Here is a 19,147-nt window from a genome sequence, read left to right as displayed (position 1 = left end):
TACTCTCTGGCCCGTTAAGAAAAAATTTACAGCCCCAGGTCTAAGCTTAGGCATTTAAAGAATGTATATCAAATGTATGGATAATAGGGAATGACAGAAAAGAATCTGATATACATACACAGCTCAAGAAGTTCACTTGACCTAGATGGAAATGTTTTTTCTTTTTTTTTTTTTTTTTTTTTATTGTTGGGGATTCATTGAGGGTACAATAAGCCAGGTTACACTGATTGTATTTGTTAGGTAAAGTCTCTCTTGCAATCGTGCCTTGCCCCCAAAAGGTGTGGCACACACCAAGGCCCCCCCCTTCCCTCTCTCTGTTCTTCCTTTCCCCACCTCTCCCTCCTCCTTTCTCTCTTGGCTCTCCCCTTCCCCCACCCCCACCGTGACCTTAATTGTCATTAATTGTCCTCATATCAAAATTGAGTACATAGGATTCATGCTTCTCCATTCTTGTGATGCTTTACTAAGAATAATGTCTTCCACATCCATCCAGGTTAATACGAAGGATGTAAAGTCTCCATTTTTTTTTTTAATGGTTGAATAGTATTCCATGGTGTACATATACCACAGCTTGTTAATCCATTCCTGGGTTGGTGGGCATTTAGGCTGTTTCCACATTTTGGCCCTTGTAAATTGAGCTGCAATAAACAGTTTAGTACAAGTGTCCTTATGATAGAAGGATATTTTTCCTTCTGGGTAGATGCCCAGTAATGGGACTGTAGGATCAAATGGGAGGTCTAGCTTGAGTGCTTTGAGGTTTCTCCATACTTCCTTCCAGAAAGGTTGTACTAGTTTGCAGTCCCACCAGCAGTGTAAAAGTGTTCCCTTCTCTCAACATCCACTCCAGCATCTGCAGTTTTGAGATTTTGTGATGTGGGCCATTCTTGCTGGGGTTAGATGGTATCTCAGGGTGGTTTTGATTTGCATTTCTCTAATAAATAGGGATGATGAACATTTTTTCATATGTTTGTTAGCCATTCGTTTGTCTTCTTTAGAGAAGGTTCTATGTCTCTTGCCCATTAATATATGGGATTGTTGGCTTTTTTCATGTGGATTAATTTGAGTTCTTTATAGAGTCTAGTTATCAGGCTTTTGTCTGATTGAAAATATGCAAATATCCTTTCCCATTGTGCAGGTTGTCTATTTGCTTTGGTTGTTGTCTCCTTAGCTGTACAGAAGCTTTTCAGTTTAATGAAGTCCCATTTGTTTATTTTTGTTGTTGTTGCGATTGCCACGGCAGTCTTCTTCATGAAGTCTTTCCCCAGGCCAATATCTTCCAGTGTTTTTCCTATGCTTTCTTTGAGGATTTTTATTGTTTCATGCCTTAAATGTAAGTCCTTTATCCATCTTGAATCCATTTTTGTGAGTGGGGAAAGGTGTGGGTCCAGTTTCAGTCTTTTACATGTGGATATCCAGTTCTCCCAACACCATTTATTGAATAGGGAGTCTTTCCCTCAAGGTATGTTCTTGTTTGGTTTGTCAAAGATTAGGTGGTTGTAAGATGTTAGTTTCATTTCCTGTTTTTCTATTCAATTCCAAATGTCTATGTCTCCATTTTTGTGCCAGTACCATGCTGTGTTGACCACTATGGCTTTGTAGTATAGCCTAAAATCTGGTATGGTGATGCCCTCAGCTTTATTTTTATTAGTTAGAACTGCCTTAGCTATGTGGGGTTTTTCTGGTTCCATACAAAACGCAGAATCATTTTTTCCAATTCTTGAAAGTACGATGTTGGTATTTTAATAGGAATGGCGTTGAATAGGTAGATTGCTTTGGGAAGTATGGACATTTTAACAATGTTGATTCTTCCCATCCATGAGCATGGTATGTTCTTCCATCTGTTAATATCTTCTGCTATTTCCTTTCTGAGGATTTCATAATTTTTTTATAGAGGTCCTTCACCTCCTTTGTTAGGTATTATCCTAGGTATTTCATTTTCTTTGAAAGTATGGTGAAAGGAGTTGTGTCCTTAATTAGCTTCTCATCTTGACTCTTATTGGCATATACAAAGGCTACTGACTTGTAGACATTGATTTTATATCCTGAAACATTAATGTATTTTTTGATGACTTCTAGGAGTCTTGTGGTTGAGTCTTTGGGATTCTCTAAGTATAAGATCATGTCATCAGCAAAGAGGGAGAATTTGACCTCCTCTGCTCCCATTTGGATTTCCTTAAGTGTTTTTTAGCTGTCAGGAAGGCATTTCAGTTTTCTTTAATAAATGGGTTTCTTCTTTCAATGATCCTTGTCATAGAGTGGAACTTAGCCTTAAATGTAATGCTCTAAAGAATTTTGTATACCTTACTGCTTGGAGAAGAAAACCGTATTTGCCCTCCTTGAGCCTGGAAAAGTTGCAATCTCAGCCTGCTTTCCATTGAAATAGGTTGAAGTTTGAGCCTCTTTTGAGTAGTGGCCCTGGCAGTCTAAGGAAACTATGCTAACATAAAGTGAGTAACAGAATGTGCCGAGTGGTTCTCCCCCATCTTTTTATCCACTCCCAAGACCATGCATGTTTCACGTTCCCTGGCACCCGGGTGAGCTTCCTGTGGAGGGGGCTGAGAGGTTTTACATTGATACTCTTCTGTTGTTTATCGTGCAAGGAGAAGACTCATGCTCTCAGGCATCTTTCTGCATTTGGCAGTCAACGGTGTCACTTAATAAACAGTCAGTAATTGTACATTCCTATGGCAGTTGGATATTTTGGAAATTTAAAAAACATATTTACTTTTAAGTCGAAGAATCATATCTCAATTAAGCGTCTTTGTGTTCACTGATCTGCTTCTAGTCGATTAAACAGTTTGTGAATTTTATAGCATTTCATAAATGTACCACTTAACTTTCAATAAAGTAGGAATTTTGTGTAGAAGCAAGCGTCACTTCTTTCTGAGCAGTTGGGAAAAACATTGCTATGACAACATTATGTGCCTGTAATACTATGTGTACTTCTATTTCAGGAGTTAAAAATGTGTTATATCGGTGCCCATGGCTCAGTGTTTAGGGCACCGGCCACGTACACCAGGATTGGTGCGTTCAAACCCAGCCTGGGCCAGCTAAACAACAATGACAACTACAACAAAATAGCCGGCGTTGTGGTGGGTGCCTGTAGTCCCAGCTACTTGGGAAGCTGAGGCAAGAGAATCAGTTAAGCCCAAGAGTTTGAGATTGCTGTGAACTGTGATGTCATGGCACTCTACCGAGGGTGACATAGTTAGACTCTGTCTCAAAAAAAATAAAATATAAAAATGTGTTATATTTGATTCAGAGGATTGTCTTCTCCATTAGACTATTAATTCTTAAGGGCAGGCACAGTGCCTTGTTTAGTTTTGTGTTGCCTGGCACCTAAATGCAGTCAGTAAACATTTATTAAATGAACTAACAAATGCACACACATGCACATATGTTCCTGTGAGGCCAATGGCATGAGGTTATTGATCTTTTTATCTTTGCTCCGATCTAAAGATCACACACACACACACACACACACACACACACGGCATGTTAAACAAACTGGTTTTATCCAGTTTTGCCTTAAAGGAGAGATTATGAATAGGTATCACATAGTCACTTTGACGTAGTGACTCTTCTACCTTCTTCCTCTGTTTTTTTTTTTTAATCATTCTGTTGCCTTCTTTAGTCATTCATTCCTTTATTCCAGGGGTCCTCAAACTGTGGCCCGCGGGCCACATGTGGCGGTGTGATTGTATTTGTTCCCGTTTTGTTTTTTTACTTCAAAATAAGATATGTGCAGTTTGCATAGGAATTTGTTCATAGTTTTGTTTTTTAAACTATAGTCCAGCCCTCCAACAGTCTGAGGGACAGTGAATTGGCCCCCTGTTTAAAAAGGTTTGAAGATGCCTGATTCATTTGTTTTTAATACATTTTCTCAACTGTAAGAGTGACTGTCAATTATTTTCTTGAAGAATTGGTCCATTTATTTTAACCTTTCAAATACTCATCTCATCTTTCTCTTCTTTTCTGAGTGGGTTGATCACTATGTTATGAAATTATTTCTGCCTGTCTTAAGCATACTGCTCTCTTTAATTGAGTAGTGCTTCCATCCAGCATGGAGGACGGAGTTAATCATATATTCCTGCTACAATGGTAATTTCCCACAGCTGGAGTTTGTAAATTGTAGCATACTAAGCACATAGAATATGTTTATATTATTTCTTTTATAGTTAAGTGTATCCAATAAGGTATTCTCTACCTTTAGAGAAGCAAATAGAACCTGTAAGTCTAAGATAATACATTGCGTTGGTTGCTTACTTAGGTAAATTTTTTTTTTTTTTTATTTTAACTAGAATATGTTTCACATTTTGCCTGAGTTGGTATCATTGCCTAAGATCTCTAGTTTTCAGCTTTCCAGTATAAGTGGATCTTGGGTGAGTCCTCAGAGACAATTCAGGGTGTGATTGGTAAGATTATAGCCTTCTCTCTGAGTTCAATCAGATCAGGAAAAAAAAAAAAGTATTATTATTCAGACATTTCTTTCATTTTGCTAGAGGTGTAAGAGAAGTCTTAACATTTCAGCAGTTCTATTAATGAAAAATATTTAATCGTTAAATATATAAAATAAACACAGAAAAAAGTTTGTAAGCAAAATAAATATGTTGATGGACTGAACTAGTTTTTTTTCTGAAGGACCTAGATTGATACCTATGGTCTTAAATATTCTATTTTCTTTAAGCAATATTAAAAATCTTAATGAAAGGCCCTATTAGGACAAAAACAAGGTGTGACCAAAGGTGAATAGAATTATTCTTTTTTTTTTTTTTTGCCGGGGCTGGGCTTGAACCCGCCACCTCCGGCATATGGGACCGACGCCCTACCCGTTGAGCCACAGGCGCCGCCCAGAATTATTCTTCTTTTATCTTTTTTATAGGTTCTACTAATTTTGCTTAATCAATTAAAGTATACATTGCTAATTAAAAAGTAGTATGTCACCTAATAACTGTTTTTCCTAATAATAATAAGTGTGAAGAAAGGCTCTATAATATTACTGATTTTAAGGGCAATACTTTGTGTGCAGATTGCAGTGTTTGTGTAGTTATTTCTAGGAGGATGTTGCCTTTTTATGTTTTTTATTTAAATTCCCTAACTACAAGGCTAAAGTCCGGTTAGCAGTAAGGACAAAAATTATGACAAAAGCAAAAAATAAAAATAAAAACAGACATTCAAAATGTAGAATGTGGCTCTCAACTGGGTGCAGTTCTACCTCTTGAGTATTCAGAAATATATGGGTTCCATGATGACCGAGGGATAGGGGTGCTGCCTGCTTCCTCTGGGCAGGACCACAAGTGCAACTGAGCATCCTGCAGCCTCTGGGACAAGCCCCACCCAAGAGGAGCTATTCTGACCACAGTGCCAGTAGACCTTACCTCTCCCTTCGTGCACTTAGGTAGAGTCATGGCAGTAAGCAGTACAAAGGCACAAGCTTGTTGTTTGCCATTTAATCAAATTCTATTCACTGGTTTTCTTAAGTCTCTTTCTGTAAATAGTGGCATTTGTTTCATTAGTGTGCAATTAACATAGGAAATAAGTTCCTCATCCAAGTGGTATATGATATTATAGACATTCTTATGATTCCTCAAAAATGGTTTTTCATAGATTGTATAATAGGAAAAGCAACACTTGAACTCCCGTACCCAGTTTGGGGTTTGCCACCTCTGGGAGACTGCCTCTTGCGGGCAGGAGCCAGCTTTTCTCTTCATTCTTGCCTGGTGCTGACACACGGGCCCTTGAGAAAGGTTTTTTCCTGAAGGATCAGTGGTGACCCAGTTCTTAACTTTACTATTTTTAAGTAGAGCTATCCTCCCTGGAATCAAAGTGCCCAGACCCCTGTTCTAGTTGTGTGGCATATGCTACTTCACATACCCCACTCCCCATGGTACCTGGTCTGTAACCCGCACGTCTTAGGTTTAAGATTAAAAGAGGTAACACATGTAAAGCCATTACAACAGTGCTGGCATGTGGTCAATGCTGAGTATCAGTTGTTAATTATATTTTTTTATAAAGTGTTATCTGAGATTCCTGAAATATTATTGTACTTCTATTAAGTAGTAGTATTTTTGAGATGTCTATGGAAGATTTTTCTTTTAGATATTCCTACCTGTTATTACATTTAGGTAGAATTAAGCACCAAAACTGTATTGGTTTAGCAAGCAGTTGGTTGTACTTCTTTACTACATTAACATCTACATAGTTATAATTTCATTACATGGCTATATTAAATCATAATAATACTATTATTATTTACTTTTAAATCATATTAAGTCATCATAATGATATTACGATTTACTATTAAATCATGTTGCATGTTTGAAGCACATAGAAAGTGCAGTTGCCAACATGTCAGCTGAAGTGCTATTTTAAGGATTAAATAATATAGATAAGCTTCCAATATTTTTATTTTCAGTGTGAGTAAATTGAAATGATTATGTATTCTATAAATTAGGCTAAAGGACTATAGTAACCAAATAGCAATTGCTTGTTCAAACCAGCTTTACTTGGTATTTTGGGAGCAATAAAGATTTCACATGAAGGTGTTTTTTCAGTGACTGAAATTTATTGCTTTAATTCCCAGAGTGTTCTTGTTTCTCAACCATTTTTATGGGAAATATTTCTGAATTATATGTCACCCTTCCTTGCCTTCTCAAAATTGGTTATGCAGGTGAGTGAACCAAAGGGCATAATTTAGCCACTGTAATCTACACAACATATTTCTAGAAGCTTACATTTCGTTGTAAGATTGAAGGGTAGATTTCATGAAGAATGGAGAACCATACATTTAAATTAAAATCACACGTCTATTTTCAATCAGGATGCAAAATTCATATAAATCTCTAAAGTAAAATAAGGTTATGGGGGCTGATTGCGGGTCCTGAGATCACATGCACCCCATACTATGTAAGAGGCATTTCACAGAGAAGCAGTATTGCTCTGCGTTAACGAAATTTAATATTTTCACACATGATCTTGGCTAAAAGGCGGATAAGCAATAATATTTAATGTTGTAATAGAGCAGTGCCCTTGGGGTTATTCCTGAGAGTGTTTGCACTATTTTAGAGTAGACGCTTTGGCAATTTTGTTATCCACCTACCTGCCACATCTCAAAGAGAAGTCAACTCTTATTTCAGTCCATATTTTGCAATATACAGGTCTCTAACCATTTTCTAACCATTTACCTCATCTTTATTACTTCAAATTTGTAATATCCAAAAAATTCTGGAAGTTACTAGTGGAACATAAACAATAATTCAACCTTGAAATTAGTGAACTTCATTTGACACACAGATCAAATACCCACATTCTTAGGAAGATCTCAAGGTAGCTACATTTTATTCCTGTAGGAAGACATGCATCAAAATTTTTTCCTCCTACTTAGAGAACTTTCTGTTTCATTCTGAGTTTCCCTCGAAATTCTTATAGGTTGAGCCTTCTGGAAAAGGGACCCTGGATAAACAGGAAGTTATCATACTACCCTTTAAAAATGTTCTTCCTGCAACCCTTGTTTATTATCTAAAAGGAGCCATGGTATTGGTATTCCAAAATAGACAGCATAAGTCATTTATGCTTAAACTATAAACCACACACGATTAGTTTATATTTAGCAAGTTTGAATATAAGTGTAAATATTTCTTTAGTGTATACCTTCTGAATAATACCTTGTGTAAGCTACTATATATATATATATATATATATATATATTTTTTTTTTTTTTGTAGAGACAGATTCTCACTGTACCGCCCTCGGGTAGAGTGCTTTGGCGTCACTCGGCTCACAGCAACCTCTAACTCTTGGGCTTACGCGATTCTCTTGCCTCAGCCTCCCGAGCAGCTGGGACTACAGGCGCCCACCACAACTCCTGGCAATTTTTTTTTGTTGCAGTTTGGCCGGGGCTGGGTTTTTGAACCCGCCACCTTCGGCATATGGGGCTGGCGCCCTACTCACTGAGCCACAGGCGCCGCCCGTAAGCTACTATTTTTAATACTTCTGATTTTAAGTTCAAACATTAAGATGAGAAAATAGGATACAAGAAAATAATTAGTAGCAAATACTTAGCATATTTTATTATATTTGATAAAAGGATCTTGAATCCTTTATTAATATCTGTAGGGGAAAACATTGACTCTGAGTCTCTCTCATCAGCCTTATTATAACATGTGTACCTACCTTGTTCAGATATGGAAATTCATTAAGTAAAAATCTCCTTAGAAGTATTGTAAAATTGACTTTGATTATCTCTCGGACTGCCAGAACGGTCAACTTATTAGTAATTGGAGAGGTTTTCTCTTGTCCTATTTTTATTATAGCCTGACTGTGCTTGAAGTTTTTTTTTACCAGATGTTTTGCCATTTTCATAATAATGGACCTTATTAAAGCTTTTATGAAATGACTCTTTAAAGGTGTGGATACAATGAAGAGTGACTGAAATAGAATGAGTCCCAATTATTATTGGTAATTGCTGAGCGTGCTGAGACGGGCTTTGACTACTTTACTTCCTGAGCTTTTTTTCCCATCAGGATTTTCTGTTAAAATTGCCAGTGTGGATTCCTCTGTTCTTTTTGGTAGTCATTAGTATCCCATTCTAAAGGCTAAAAATTCCATAAACTTTACCAGAAAAATAAAAAGTATTTATTCATTCCCAGAAGCAAAAGGCTGGGGAAAATTGGTAAGCACGGAGACATAAAAGAATCTAACGTGGTCTTTAAATTTCTAGAGTGCTGGGATTTCAGTTTATAAAAGAGGTATGCATTAGCTACCAATGTTCAAGAATTTAAGAGAAATTGTTAATTAGACAAATATACTGTTTGATGATAACACAGGAAGGAATCAAGGCAGGCCTAGCCTTTGGATTAGAGAGGAATTGAAACAGAAATATACAGTTTTTTCTAAAGTTCTGGAAGCAAGTATAATGCTAGGAAAATGTGAAAGTTACCGAAAGTCAAGATAAGGAAGTAGAATTATACTAATCGGTATCCTGTAACTTGAAAGGATGTTTCCAGTCTTCCCACCTTTTGCAGTTACTCCTATATGAATGACTTTGGATATTGGATAGTAAATTTTGTACAGTTCATTCTGTATCTACATTCTATTTCCTGTATTTATCTATCCATGATTTTCTTATGTTCCTTTGTTCTCACTTTTAAGACTGAACAGAGATACATGAAACAGTGATAAAGAAGGATTATCTAAACAGTAGCAAAGGCATGTGTTCCTTTATTTAATTATGTATTAGCAGAAGAAAACCAGAAGAGCAGAAGTGAAATCTATATCATGAAAAAATTAGAAAACACATTAAACTGGGAAAACTATTGTAATAGCAATTGTAACAGAGAGGTTCACTGTCCTAGTACCTAAAAATTATTTAAATTAACAAGGAAGAAATAAATGGATATAATAGATATGGGGAAAAAAACATTTAAAAAAGTAACCCAAAGAAGAAATACATGTCCAGCAAATACCGCAATTTTTAAAAATTATTTGTCAAAGAAAGGCAAATTTAAATGTTGTTGTAGACCACTAAAATGCCAATCATGTATGAAAGTAAACAAAAATATGCTTTTCAGTTTTACGTCATGATACTCAGCACACACAACTGATGGAAGAATCATTTTTTTTTTTTTTTACTGTATAGACAATAAATGAGTCTTAAGAATGCTTATGACCCAATTATAAGTTGATTATCATATGCCCCTCAAATTCTTTGAGTATTTCCTTAAAACATACGTGGTTGAAGATTGCTTTATGATTCTATCTGATAATTGAGAAAACTTGAAAACAGCATAAATATTCATTGCGAGGGGTTATGCAAATGCTGATACATCCACGTAGTACAACCTTTATTATTATGTGCATGAAAAATATTTAATGTCAGATAAAATTCTTTTGTTATAATGCTAACCAATATAGAGTAGGTCCAACATTGTATATGTGATTAGAAACTATAACCACTGTGTGTTTTTCAAAAATGTCTATATTTTCCTATAATTCTAAAGTTTACCACAGTGAAATTATATTCTTTCAAATGAAGAGAGAAGAAGTGAAATGAAAGAAAATTGAAAAGGTGCAGGGAGAAATTGCCCAAACTACTAAAACTCATTTGTTACAGTAGTTCGGCAATATGCATACCCCCACTTACAAACCTACTCTGATTCCTCAACTACTTTTCTTGTTATTATTTAAGACTCTTTCTATGGTAAGGAGAAAAAGGAGGTTCGGCGCTTGTAACTCAGCAGCTCGGGCGCCAGCCACATACACCAGAGCTGGTGGGTTCAAATCCAGCCCAGGCCTGCCAAACAACAATGGCAACTACAACCAAAAAATAGCCTGGCATTGTGGTGGGCACCTGTAGTTCCAGCTGCTTGGGAGACTGAGGCAAGAGAATCGCTTAAACCCAAGAGTTGGAGGTTGCTGTGAGTTGTGACTCTACAGCACTCTACCGAGGGTGAAAAAATGAGACTCTATCTCAAAAAAAAAAAAAAAAAGAAGAAAAAGAAAAATGAAATGTTAATTAAATTTCTGTTCTAAGTTTGTTTTTTGAATGATCACTGTTAATAACAGCAAATAGTCCAAGAGGCATTTCCATTTGCCTTTTAAATGCATTATAAAACTTAATTATGGTTAGATATTTTATTTTGTTACTAATGCTTTCTTTAAGCCTCATAGAGGAATTCTCTAGGACAGAATAAGCAGTAAGGACAGGGCATTTTGTTAAAAGATATATTTAATGAAATTTTCTTTTGATGATGAAGATAAGCAAGGTTAGAACTGTACCTTGGAGATGTAATAGATTGTGTTCTATCCCTTCTACATCAAAGTTGTCCATCTTGCTTACTGTATCATCCAAATAAAAGTTAAATGTGGTGAAACCTCCATAGCTGACCATCTTCCTACTTGACTGTCCTTGTAACTTGATGTAATTTTCATGGACTGGACATGCACTTTATATATGTATTACCCATTTTTATGTCATCATACACTTGAACCTATAGTTAAACTTCCCCACAGCCCTCTTAAATTGTGTTAATCAGGAAAAAAAAACATACTTATTGTACTTTGAACTTATTTCAAAAATAATTTAATGAACTTTTAAAAATTTTCATAGCAACCTGAGATCCTCTGAGGGTGCGCCAGTGTGCTGCAGTGCACGAGTCGAAGATCACTACATGAGAGCTTAGTTTGATAGTTCACCACACCTGAAATTCACATTTTCTAATCAAGAGTATTTCTATCAACAAAATACATGCCCATTGCAATTAGAAACTTAAATAAATGCTTTCTTACTCATCTAACCAAGATATTTTATACTTAGGCATTCAGTCTATGTTTGTGTGCAGAGTGAAGGTGATAAAGAGTAAGAGATATACCTGATGAATCAGTTAGAGATGATTAAGTTACCACAGTCTACACTCTGAGAATTGAAACCTGAGCCAGCTGATTGGTTCATGTTTTGTGTATTGTTATTGTTTATCACCAGCAACTTTCTGTATCACCTGCCACAAGTAGACAAACAGAATTGGCCTAAACAATTTCAGGATGGGGATTAGAACCAGGGGAAGAAGGCCAGGAGAAGTTTGGAAGGAAATGTGTGATTATGGAGTCAATTTAGGGGTTAGTATAAACTAGTAAACTAAAGATGAGTTGTTCCATCCCTCCATCAGGTCCCAGCTTTAGAGGCATTTATTTTACCTGAGGTCCTTTAAATTGCCAATAAAAATGCAAATACCATAGAGATACAGTGTTGTAGTTTAAGGGAAAATAATTTCAGTCTACATTCAATCTATTTTATTTCTTTTTATTTTCAGAGGGATAAAAAGGGCAAACTTTTAATTCTTTAGAGTGAACTGATAAATTTTGATGCCATTAATTTTTATTATCTCATTCAAAAAATTATGGACTGAAATGTGCAATATTGTGCTAGATTTCCTTCCTTTTTAGACTTTCAAATAGGAAAGGAAGAAAAATATAATTTGTGATTACTCAAAGAAATTGACCTTTTAGGTGGAAATTACCTACTAAAATTTTGATTTTATTTATTTATTTATTGAGACAGAGCCTCACTCTTGTCACCCTGCGTGCTGTGGCTTCATAGTTCACAGCAACCTCAAGCTCTTGGGCTGACGCGATCCTCTTACCTCAGTTTTGCTATTGTTAGTAGAGACGGGGTCTTGCTCTTGCTCAGTCTGGTCTTGAACTCCTGAACTCTAGCAATCTACCCACCTCGGCCTTTCAGAGTGTTAGAATTATAGACGTGAGCCACCACTTTTGGCCTGTCTACTAAAAATTTTCATAGTTAGTGTTTGAATTTTACCAGCAATGGAAGTTAATATAAAGGTTCAGTACCCTGATTGCAGAATTGGTCATATAAATAGCAAAAGGTTCTGCAGAGAACAGTGCATGGAATTTTACAATGCTTTAGAACTGAAGTAAACAAGTGAGTTATGAGGAAGTTAGTCCATGCAATCAGTTAAGATGAAATGTGTTTTGCTTCTTCACATACGCTACACAAAACCTAACTAAACCACTTAGTGATTGTGTAATGCTTCAAAGTGAATTAACTCTGCAGGAGGACAGTACATAATCACCTTCAGAACACAATATGAATTGTGCTAGGCAAGGTCTGCTTCCAATTACATTCACAGGGCTGCAGAGAGTATGTAAAAGTTCAAGGTTATTTTTACTTCACAACACACATTGGTTCAAATGTCTGTTCTCAGGATTTCCACTGTACCTTTTCAGTATCTAACAAGCCCCCCATCCTTTTTAAATAAAATCCACCCTCTTGTTTAAACATGCTAGGAATTTAGTAACTGCTGAAATTTTAGTTAGTAATTAATCCACTCTAGGGTGAAAGTTAAGTTTAAATGATAATGATAGGCTTTTTTGGCTCTGTCAGAATTTTGTGTCTTGTTGCAGGTAATGAGGGAAACAGGAAAATATTTTCAGAAGAAAAGCAGTAGGAGGACCGTGGGTCTTGTTTAGCAGTGTCTGTCAATGTGTGTGGCTCATGCTGAAACGTGTCTGCAAGTAGCCACCCACATGAAGTGATATGCGTTCTTTGAACATGTGTAAAAAATATCATTTGGGCTAAAAACTGTAAATAGCTTTGCTCCTTGATTTTCCCTTTTAGAAAAAAGTCAACAAAGAATTCTTGGCAGATAACAATTTTGCTAGTTCTCAGAGAATGCGGTTTATCCAGTGGGAATGTAGGAAAACTACATGTGCCGTGACATCTGACATCTTCTGCACAGCACACAGTTTTACAGCAGGCATTCTTTCTGATGTGTCTGTGATGACTTTTAGATCTCCTTGGCTTTAGAAATTCACAATTCATAAGGCCCCTCACATTGGGGGTAGAATCGTTATTTTGTTAAGAATCACCAGTGGCACTAAAATAGTTATGACTATACAGATTTTGCTGTTTCTCCTTCAATTTAGTAGTAATTGAAAAAATTTTCAGCTTATAATAAGCTAAGAAATATGAAGAAACACTAAATTACTAAAAATAAAAGTTCATTTGATTTTGTGTTTAAATTTGTTGAACTCTTTTATTTGGCATCAACTGAGAGACTCAAAGACTTGGTAGTTTAGCAACATTCTGACAATATAAGGCGTGTCTCAGGTATGGTCTAGACCAGTGGTTCTCAAACTTCCTAATGCCACAGCCCTTTAATACAGTTTCTCATGTTGTGGTGACCCCCAACCATAAAATTATTTTTGTTGCTACTTCATAACTGTAATTTTGCTACTGTTATGAATCGTAATGTAAATATCTGATATACAGGATGTGTTTAGGCAACCACTGTGAAAGGGTTGTTTGACCCCCAAAGCGGTCACCACCCACAGGTTGAGAATTGTTTGGTCTAGAGGCTTCTGTTCAGCCTCTCAAATTTATTTTTAAAAAGTCTTTACTCCTGTGGCTCAGTGTGTAGGGCACCGGCTCCATATACCAAGAGTGGTGGGTTCAAACCCAGCCCCGGCTGAACTGCAACCAAAAAATAGCTGGGCGTTGTGGCGGGCGCCTGTAGTCCCAGCTGCTCTGGAGGCTGAGGCAGAAAAATCGCGGAAGCCCAAGAGCTAGAGGTTACTGTGAGTCCTGTGACATCATGGCACTCTACCAAAGGCGGTAAAGTGAGACTCTGTCTCTACAAAAAAAAAAAGTCTTTACAAAGGAGACCACAACTGTCCACTCCTTGAGTGTGGGCTGAGAAGTGACTTCCTTGCAAAGAATATGCTACAGGAAAGAGGAGAGAAAAGAAACTGTGTTGAAAATACCTGATTAAAAAATACATCAGCCTGGTAATTCATGTCAGCATCAGCCGTGATGAATCATGTTGATAATATAAATTCTTCATAGGATATGGTTAGAATGACACTTAGTTTTCATGGTCTTTCTCCCAGAAATTTTAAGCCCAGGCCAATCATTGAAAAATTATCAGACAAATCCCAATAAAGGGAAATTCTATAAAGTATCTGACCAGTATTCTGGAAAACTGTCAAGGTCATCAAAAACAATGGGTAACTGAGAAACTATCAGACCCAACCAAGGAAAAACTAAGGATACATGTTGTCTGAAGCTGACATAATACTCTGCCTGAGATCCTGGAGCAGCAAAAAGACATTAGATAAAAACTAAGGAAATCCTGAATAAAGTATGAATTTTAGATAATTAAGAAAAAGCCTTACACAAAATAGGTATGAATGTGAACACAAATCTATTGTCCTATCTCAGATAAAGGCGGACTGGCTAAATCTTTCTCAGTGTCGCTGGAGTTCAAATTAAATTGTTAGGTGATGACATCAACTGTTTTTATAAAGGGGTGTAATGTTAAGGGTAAAATGACTTTAAGAACAAGCTTACACTGGCTTGTTTATAAAAATACTAGTGTTCTGAACCAGATGAATGTCAAAGCATGAAAAATTCATATAGTAGATTCTAAAAATTAATCCTCAAAGAGCTAGTAACTTAGACTTATAAAGGAAACTGCCTAGCATTTCAGATCAGAATATTGCCTTTTTTAGTAATGCCATTTGATTAACAATGACTTTTAATCAGAAAGTAGCAATCAAGTTATTCTATATAACTAGGACACACAGAAAACAAATTCTTCCTCAACAAATGTGTAGCATAGGTACAAATGTATTTTTACTGATTTTTTGATACTATTTTATCTCCCAATTTGTAACAGAATGGAAACTTACTCTTTTTAGCAGAAGTACAGACTTTACAAGATTTAGTTAATTGTTGTTAAAGAAGAATTTTTAAAGTGAGGATTTTTTTTCCATGTGCAAGGTTAAGAAAAAACTATTTGGGCTTAAACCTGTTTTATTGTACGTGTACAAATATTTTTTAAGACTCCGCCTGACTCGGTTGATTTGCAGGAAAATCGACTATACACTGGATGTGTATGTTGTTTGGAACAAAATAATTTGAATGTAAAAAGTTCTAAGACAGTTTTATCATGTAGGCAAGAACGGTGTATTTTACTTCATTCTGTGTTTCTGATTTCCATATAAAATATGGATGAGTTTCTTGAAGAATCTCTGCATTGATTTTCTTTACGCTTTTACTTTTCTTGTTTTCCTAGACCCTTTTTGTAATATGTAAGATAAACCCATCCATCTATTCTTTTCATAATACTACTCTTGAGGGACAGTATGAACTCTTTGCATCTATTAATCAGAGTAAACTAAGGGAATCTATTTTAACAAATGTATCATGGCAGGCACTTTCTTGAAACCAGATATCTTCTTTAAGACCTGAAGGGCTTACACTCTATATCAAATGAACAGCAGGATCTTGCTTTTTTATTGATCTAGTGTACTGAGAGGCAGAACTCACCAGTCACATCCCCAGGATCCTCTCCCCTCGCCCAGAGAAGAAAGCCACAGACTGACGCTCTCCAGATCCCACATCTAAGTTTGCCACCAGTGCCTCCCCGCCTGGACCTGATTCAGAAAGGCATAGTCCGATCTCCCTGCAGTAGTCCAACTGGGTCACCAAAGGTAAGTCAGTTTTTTATTATTAGACAATAATTTTATGCAACAATTATTGATTGCTCAAGTTCCTTGAAATTCCATTACCGTGTTTTTTTGTATTTTAATTGTTCATGAACAACTTGATGGTTTATGGTGAACCCACAATCATATTCCTTCCTTATTACTATAAAAGTGATATAATTATTGCAGAAAGAGAACATACGTCTGTAGCTCCCTGATTTGCTAAAATAACTAGAGTAAGAATACTTATCCTGTAAAAAGGATTTAAAATTATATGCATTATAATTATTTGCATGCTGTCATTAAATTATATTTTGCCCTCATTTTTATAGTGCTATGACAAGAATAATGTGATGGGAGTATATTTGCATAAGAACTTAAGGTGTGATAAATTATCACCCGTACTTCAAGGTGATTCAGAAAAGGGAATTATATCTACTTTTTATACCCTAAGGAATTAATTATAATGGATTATAATATTTACAATGTAATTATATTACTATTTGATATTAAAGACATAATTCTAACTCTTTAAATTTAAGCCTAGACTTTATTTTAGTCTGTGTGAATTATTTTCCAAATTTAATAATTAGGACATATTTTTCTTTATTAAATGTAATATTTAAAAGTTAATTTTATTCAGTAATATGCTTTATAGTTGAAAATTTACTGAGGGCACAATATTTTAGTAGCATTTGATTTGCTTGCCATATAGTTAGCTTAATTTTAAATCATATGAAGACTCATTAGAATGTTAATTATAATTATGTAAAAATAACTGATTCTTTTTTGTTTGATATTTATTAATAGTAAAATCGTAAATTTTTTGTTTTCAGACAAACTAAAAAAATCAAAAGCTGTGACAGATACATATTCAATTCACTAGTATGGATAAGTCTTTGTTTCCATGTAAGAATTAGGTTGATCTTTTTTCATTGTAAGATTCATAAAATTAAGTAATTCTATAAAATAATACTGTTCAGGATATTTGTGACTTTTGACTATTCTGATAATAACTGATAAGACAAAAAAATCAGAGCAAATTTATCCAAAATCAGTTGCTCTATATTACAGTGACATAAAAATAATTTTAAAAAGCTTTTAATCTTACAAAAATTCTACAAATCAAATTGCTCCTTAAAAAAACTAAAACAATTACCACTTTGATGGATTTTTCCTATGTCTCCTAAGTTATTGAAATGTGCAAATAAGTTAATTATTGACATATTACTTTAATGTTGATCAAAGTCATATAATTATGATCTTGTACTTTTTTCTGTTTAGTTTATATAATGTAACATTGGCATTTACATATTTGTACAAAAGAAATCTTCATGAAACATTTATTGAGGTTTTCATTAATTTTTTAAAAATTTTATTAACTAGTAATAAAAGAAACTTCTGAAAAGATGGCATGGGAATCTAATAGAGCTTCATTATGGTTTAGAAAACAAAAGCAATAATATACTTGTTTGGGAGTCATTTCAGAGTTTGGTACAATTTTTAGTTTTGTTTGTTTGTTCGTTTTCTCTTGTGCTTTTTTTAGTCTTCTCCTTGCATGGTAAGAAAACAAGATAAACCACTTCCAGCACCACCTCCTCCTTTAAGAGACCCTCCTCCCCCTCCACCTGAAAGACCACCCCCAATCCCACCTGACAACAGACTGAGTCGACACTTCCATCCTATGGAGAGTGTGCCTTCCAGAGACCAGCCAATGCCTCTTGAAGCCTGGTGCCCTCGGGATGTGTTTGGGACTAATCAGTTAGTAGCATGTCGACTCCTAGGGGATGGCTCTCCAAAGCCTGGAATTACAGCAAGTTCAAATGTCAATGGAAGGCACAGCAGAATGGGCTCTGACCCAGTGCTTCTACGGAAACACAGATGCCATGACTTGCCTCTAGAAGGAGCTAAGGTAAGAAATATACAGAGTAGAACTAAAGAGTCTACTCATACAGATTGGGCAATTTGGGGATTTTTGTTTTGTTTTTCTTTTTTTTTTTTTTTTTTTGCCTTTTCCTTGCGGGTCTTTATTTATCTCTAACTTATAAATAATCAGCAGCTTATTAAACCTTGGACTTGAAAGAAGTCAGGAAGCAGGTTCTAAGTAATAATTTAATTTTAATGTAAAAGCACCAATTTACCTGAGATTTACTTCACCTTATTTCATTTGCCAAAAATTTCCCCTGTTAATATTGTGATGGTGTCATAATCACCACTGTATTCTTTTAAAAACTCTCTTAGTTCCATCTAATTTTTAAAAAATTATATAATTATACATTATAAATCAGCTTTAGAATCATTTGTTTTGTTTTAGAATCATTGTTTTCTAGGACAGTCCACTAAAGTAGAGGTAGCAGCCAGGTAAAATGAACATCTCACATACTTAAAAACACCAAACCTAGTTCACTCCTTTTTTTTTTGTTAATTAATTATTTTTTATTAAATCATAACTTTGTACATTGATGCATTTATGGGGTTCAGGGTACTGCTTCGATATACAATGTGAAATGTTTATATTGAACTAAGTATCACATCCATCACGATTATGCTCATTCCTTAATAGTTTTGAAATGTGCCATTGCATCATGCACATTAGGCGAGGACAAGCTTTTTCTGCATAAAACTGAAAGATCTTGCATTTGTTGATTCCTAACTTGAAGGATACCACCACTGTCATTTATATATCCAGGAAAGAGTTTATGTGTACGGGGAACTGAAAAGACAGCAACAGAAATCATTGCGTGTAGAATTCATGGTAGTTCTTGGTAGAGATGTACTATAGTATTTTCTGATATTTGTTTCCATGATGTTTTTGGCTCAGTGATTTGATTATCGTCTTTTTCCCTCTTTTGAAAACTGTAATCTTAAAATGATTCCAGCTCTACAGATCTTAAAGTGTTGTTTAGGGGAGTAATCTGTTCCTTCAAATAATGATTTGGAGTTGGTGAGTTCATTTTATAACGTACGCAGGGAGTGAGGAAGAAAAGTGAATGTACTCACCTCTGCGAGTGCGTATGTACGTGCACATGCGTGTCGGTATGATGATAATGAAACCTCAGTGACATTCTAGGCTAGGCAGAATAGGAAGAGTCACAACTCCCTAGTGCACCATTCAAAACAAAGGAAATGATGGTGGTAGATTGCT

At 35.5% G+C, this 19,147-nt stretch overlaps 1 protein-coding gene across 6 annotated transcripts in view; it reads left to right on the top strand.

Moving 5' to 3' along the window:
* The window catches only part of CBLB (Cbl proto-oncogene B), a 213,759-nt gene that overhangs the window by 147,149 nt on the left and 47,463 nt on the right, over positions 1–19,147 (top strand). For all 6 annotated transcript variants that reach the window (XM_053565169.1, XM_053565173.1, XM_053565172.1 and 3 more), the window contains exons 11-12: positions 15,823–16,008; positions 17,549–17,914. In XM_053565169.1, coding sequence (XP_053421144.1) covers positions 15,823–16,008; positions 17,549–17,914 — 552 coding nt within the window. The remainder of the gene's footprint in view (positions 1–15,822; positions 16,009–17,548; positions 17,915–19,147) is intronic.

The sequence above is a fragment of the Nycticebus coucang genome, chromosome 16 (genome assembly GCF_027406575.1).
Source record: "Nycticebus coucang isolate mNycCou1 chromosome 16, mNycCou1.pri, whole genome shotgun sequence".
Classification (NCBI taxonomy): domain Eukaryota; kingdom Metazoa; phylum Chordata; class Mammalia; order Primates; family Lorisidae; genus Nycticebus; species Nycticebus coucang.
This window is presented reverse-complemented; position numbering and strand designations above follow the sequence as displayed.